We start from the raw sequence: 6000 nt of genomic DNA, 5'->3' as shown, positions 1-6000 counted from the left end.
TAACACACTACACTGACAAAATATATTTAACACACTACACTGACTAAATATAATGCATTTAACACACTACACTGACTAAATATATTTAACACACTACACTGACTAAATATAATGCATTTAACACACTACACTGACTAAATATATTTAACACACTACACTGACTAAATATAATGCATTTAACACACTACACTGACTAAATGTGATGCATTTAACACACTACACTGACTAAATGTGATGCATTTAACACACTACACTGACTAAATATGATGTATTTAACAGGGCTGGAGGTAATTGAAATGAAAGTCATTCAATTCAGGAAGTGATTTGTATTTATAATTAAAGATGGACTAACTTTTTAAAATGAATTGTTTTTCCTTTTCGGTCTTATTGAATTGGTATTTCAGTTTACTTTCCTGAATTGTCTGACTTCAATTGGAATTGAGCTCATCCCTGGTATTTAATCACATGTTTCATGTAAATTGATCAGATGTTGTGATTATAAGTACTGAAGTTCACAGCGTTAACAACATAATGTATTTCTTCTCAAACGAGTGTTGAAAAAATGCTGTTTTATATCGTCCACCACACAGAGATATATGTCATAGATTGTAGGCTGTGTTTATAGAGATATATGTAATAGATTGTAGGCTGTGTTAATAGAGATATATGTCATAGATTGTAGGCCGTGTTTATAGAGAAATATGTAATAGATTGTAGGCCGTGTTAATAGAGATATATGTCATAGATTGTAGGCCGTGTTAATAGAGATATATGTCATAGATTGTAGGCCGTGTTAATAGAGATATATGTCATAGATTGTAGGCTGTGTTAATAGAGATATATGTCATAGATTGTAGGCCGTGTTAATAGAGATATATGTCATAGATTGTAGGCCGTGTTAATAGAGATATATGTCATAGATTGTAGGCTGTGTTAATAGAGATATATGTCATAGATTGTAGGCCGTGTTAATAGAGATATATGTCATAGATTGTAGGCTGTGTTAATAGGGATATATGTCATAGATTGTAGGCCGTGTTAATATATGTCATAGATTGTAGGCCGTGTTAATAGAGATATATGTCATAGATTGTAGGCCGTGTTTATAGAGATATATGTAATAGATTGTAGGCCGTGTTTATAGAGATATATGTCATAGATTGTAGGCTGTGTTAAAATATGTAATAGATTGTAGGCCGTGTTTATAGAGATATATGTCATAGATTGTATGCCGTGTTAATAGAGATATATGTCATAGATTGTAGGCCGTGTTAATAGAGATATATGTAATAGATTGTAGGCCGTGTTAATAGAGATATATGTCATAGATTGTAGGCTGTGTTAATAGAGATATATGTCATAGATTGTAGGCCGTGTTAATAGAGATATATGTCATAGATTGTAGGCTGTGTTTATAGAGATGTATGTCATAGATTGTAGGCTGTGTTTATAGAGATGTATGTCATAGATTGTAGGCCGTGTTAATAGAGATATATGTAATCGATTGTAGGCCGTGTTAATTTCCCCATCATGCCTGTGTAATGACTCTTTGTGGTCCAGGGGGTTGTACTTGTACGTCAAGCTGCCTCACGCTACAGAAACACGAGATAGGCTCCTCCCCTATGTGATGTTTCTGGCTCAGACATGGCTGCTAACTCTTCTTTATATTCTGTCTGCTCAGGGCTCTGATGCGGAACCTGTTCATGGGATACTTCCACACCCCGAAACCCAAACGCTCCGAGGTGCTGAGGCTCATGGGTAGTGTCCTGGGACTGGACAAGGATGAGGTCAACCAGGTGACTGACAACACCCCTCCTCCTCTTTTCTACCACTTTCTCCCCCTCCTCTCCTTACTTCCTCTTTCTCCCCCTCCTCTCCTTACTTCCTCTTTCTGCCCCTCCTCTCCTTACTTCCTCTTTCTGCCCCTCCTCTCCTTACTTCCTCCTTCTGCCCCTCCTCTCCTTACTTCCTCTTTCTGCCCCTCCTCTCCTTACTTCCTCTTTCTGCCCCTCCTCTCCTTACTTCCTCTTTCTGCCCCTCCTCTCCTTACTTCCTCTTTCTGCCCTCCTCTCCTTACTTCCTCTTTCTGCCCCTCCTCTCCTTACTTCCTCTTTCTGCCCCTCCTCTCCTTACTTCCTCCTTCTGCCCCTCCTCTCCTTACTTCCTCTTTCTGCCGCTCTCCTTACTACCTCTTTCTGCCGCTCTCCTTACTTCCTCTTTCTGCCCCTTCTCTCCTTACTTCCTCCTTCTGCCCCTCCTCTCCTTACTTCCTCCTTCTGCCCCTCCTCTCCTTACTTCCTCTTTCTGCCCCTCCTCTCCTTACTTCCTCTTTCTGCCCCTCCTCTCCTTACTTCCTCTTTCTGCCCCTCCTCTCCTTACTTCCTCTTTCTGCCCCTCCTCTCCTTACTTCCTCTTTCTGCCCCTCCTCTCCTTACTTCCTCCTTCTGCCCCTCCTCTCCTTTTTTCCTCTTTCTGCCGCTCTCCTTACTTCCTCTTTCTGCCGCTCTCCTTACTACCTCTTTCTGCCGCTCTCCTTACTTCCTCTTTCTGCCCCTCCTCTCCTTTACTTCCTCTTTCTGCCTCTCCTCTCCTTACTTCCTCTTTCTGCCTCTCCTCTCCTACTTCCTTTTCTGCCGCTCTCCTTACTTCCTCTTTCTGCCGCTCTCCTTACTTCCTCTTTCTGCCGCTCTCCTTACTTCCTCTTTCTGCCGCTCTCCCTTACTTCCTCTTTCTGCCTCTCCTCTCCTTACTTCCTCTCTCTGCCTCTCCTCTCCTTACTTCCTCGTTCTGTCGCTCTCCTTACTTCCTCTTTCTGCCGCTCTCCTTACTTCCTCTTTCTGCCCTCCTCTCCTTACTTCCTCTTTCTGCCCCCCCCTCTCCTTACTTCCTCTTTCCCCCTCTCCTTACTTTCTCCCCCTCCTCTCCTTAATTTCTCCCCCTCCTCTCCTTACTTCCTCTTTCTGCCCCTCCTCTCCTTACTTCCTCTTTCTGCCCCCCCTCTCCTACTTCCTCTTTCCCCCTCTCCTTACTTCTCCCCCTCCTCTCCTTACTTCCTCTTTCTGCCCCTCCTCTCCTTACTTCCTCCTTCTCCCCCTCCTCTCCTTACTTCCTCCTTCTCCCCCTCCTCTCCTTACTTCCTCCTTCTGCCCCTCCTCTCCTTACTTCCTCCTTCTGCCCCTCCTTACTTCCTTCTGCCTCTCCTACTTCCTCCTTCTGCCCCCCCTCTCCATACTTCCTTGTTTTTATGTCTTATCCTTATTTGGGATCCTCTCCTTCTGTTTGTTCTTTTTTCATTTCAATCATCTTGTCTTTTCTAACCTGTATCTATCTCCCTCTGTGATTTCTGAATGTCTCTTGGCTAGACGGCTGAAAAGGTATGGAATGTTTGTAATCCCTTTAGCCCAACCACAACTGATCTGGCGTCAGTCTCTAGATAATGACAAGTTAACATTCTCTGTGGCTTTGACTCCCTAGCTTGGTCCTAGATCAGTTTGTGTTGTCTTGGGGGTCATTGTCATTTGCTAGTAAATCCCCTGACCGCTCTAAAGGCGTCCTCATACATAGGTTGGGTTTGCTCCTAGCTGAACTTGGCGTTCAGAGTATTTTGTCCGCACAGACGTCCTGTCCAGGGGGTTGTACTTGTACATCAAGCTGCCTCACGACTCTGTGCTCGCATACTCCCTTAAAATACCTTCGCTTGAAAAAGAAATTAAAAGCAACAACATAGCCGGTGCACTTCCTCAAAATAGTCTGAATTAATCTACGTAAACTCAATCTGTTAATTTAATTAATTTTGAGGTTTTTTTTTGCCTCGGAGGTCAGTTTCCACTGAGAAGCATTACACTCCTACCAAGACGGCAGTTGACAACGCGTGTCTCATGCACGTCTGTCTGTTTGTTTGTTTGTTTGCGAGAGGTTTGTTCTAATTATTCCAAATACAACGGTCTTTTTTGTAAAAAAATATATTTGTGATTTACCTAATTTAATCTTTAGCCTGTGAACCTTTACTCAGCAACTTGTAGAATTTACATCATCAGTTTATTATTATTATTATTTATCATAGGTCTATGTGGGATTAGGTTAACACACTAATCCCACATAGACCTGAGGGGTTAACACACACTAATCTGTGTGGGATTAGGTTAACACACTAATCCCACATAGACCTGAGGGGTTAACACACACTAATCTGTGTGGGATTAGGTTAACACACTAATCCCACATAGACCTGAGGGGTTAACACACACTAATCTGTGTGGGATTAGGTTAACACACTAATCCCACATAGACCTGAGGGGTTAATACACACTAATCTGTGTGGGATTAGGTTAACACACTAATCCCACATAGACCTGAGGGGTTAATACACACTAATCTGTGTGGGATTAGGTTAACACACTAATCCCACATAGACCTGAGGGGTTAACACACACTAATCTGTGTGGGATTAGGTTAACACACTAATCCCACATAGACCTAAGAGGTTAACCTGTTAAAGATAGGGCCGACTACTGCCCCCTTTGGAGGAATTGCGTGCCCATAGTAAACAGAAAAAAAATCCGTTCCAGCTGAACGTGGGAGGGGTCGTTCCCAAAAGGGAACCCTAACCCGTCAACAGGTTTTAACCTCTTAGGTCTGTGTGGGATTAGTGTGTTAACCCCTCAGGTCTATGTGGGATTAGTGTGTTAATTAACCTCTTAGGTCTATGTGGGATTAGTGTGTTAACCCCTCAGGTCTATGTGGGATTAGTGTGTTAACCTCCTAGGTCTGTGTGGGATTAGTGTGTTAACCCCTCAGGTCTATATGGGATTAGTGTATTAACCTCCTAGGTCTATGTGGGATTAGTGTGTTAACCTCCTAGGACTGTGTGGGATTAGTGCAATAGATTGGATTCTTAGAAAACTTTTGATGTTTATTTCTAATGTGGATTGATAAACTACAGACAAACATATTGCTATTGTTTACCTTTTGACGTGGAGAATTGTCTACGGGATGACGTGGAGAATTTTTGAGTGTTTCCCCATGTAGCGTCCTGGTGAGAAACCATACCCCCCCTGCTGTTTTTTTCTTTGTCAGTTATTTTCAATGACGGCCTAGGAACAGTGGGTTAACTGCCTGTTCAGGGGCAGGAGGACAGATTTGTACCTTGTCAGCTGGGGGGTTTGAACTTGCAACCTTTCGGTTACTAGTCCAATGCTCTAACCACTAGGCTACCCTGCCGTCCCTACACTCTAACCACTAGGCTACCTGCCACCTCTACACTCTAACCACTAGGCTACCCTGCCACCTCTACACTCTAACCACTAGGCTACCCTGCCGTCCCTACACTCTAACCACTAGGCTACCTGCCTCTACACTCTAACCACTAGGCTACCCTGCCGCCCCTACACTCTAACCACTAGGCTACACTGCCGCCCCTACACTCTAACCACTAGGCTACACTGCCGCCCCTACACTCTAACCACTAGGCTACCCTGCCACCTCTCCACTCTAACCACTAGGCTACCCTGCCACCTCTACACTCTAACCACTAGGCTACCCTGCCGCCTCTACACTCTAACCACTAGGCTACCCTGCCGCCTCTACACTCTAACCACTAGGCTACACTGCCGCCCCTACACTCTAACCACTAGGCTACCCTGCCGCCTCTCCACTCTAACCACTAGGCTACCCTGCCGCCTCTACACTCTAACCACTAGGCTACCCTGCCGCCCCTACACTCTAACCACTAGGCTACCCTGCCGCCCCTACGCTCTAACCACTAGGCTACACTGCCGCCCCTACGCTCTAACCACTAGGCTACCCTGCCGCCTCTACGCTCTAACCACTAGGCTACACTGCCACCTCTACGCTCTAACCACTAGGCTACACTGCCACCTCTACACTCTAACCACTAGGCTACACTGCCACCTCTCCACTCCAACCACTAGGCTACACTGCCACCTCTACACTCTAACCACTAGGCTACCCTGCCGCCTCTACACTCTAACCACTAGGCTA

The 6000-nt window shown here is 44.7% G+C and overlaps 1 protein-coding gene across 1 annotated transcript in view; it reads left to right on the top strand.

Annotated features, from left to right (window-relative positions):
- trip11 (thyroid hormone receptor interactor 11) overlaps positions 1-6000 on the top strand; it is an 84474-nt gene that overhangs the window by 69049 nt on the left and 9425 nt on the right. Inside the window, exon 30 of the mRNA XM_031787677.1 lies at positions 1682-1796. Within this exon, the coding sequence (XP_031643537.1) occupies positions 1682-1796 (115 nt within the window). The remainder of the gene's footprint in view (positions 1-1681; positions 1797-6000) is intronic.

The sequence above is a fragment of the Oncorhynchus kisutch genome, linkage group LG14 (genome assembly GCF_002021735.2).
Source record: "Oncorhynchus kisutch isolate 150728-3 linkage group LG14, Okis_V2, whole genome shotgun sequence".
NCBI classification, from domain to species: Eukaryota; Metazoa; Chordata; class Actinopteri; order Salmoniformes; family Salmonidae; genus Oncorhynchus; species Oncorhynchus kisutch.
Note: the sequence above shows the minus strand (reverse complement) of the source record. Positions and strands in the feature narration are given on the sequence as shown.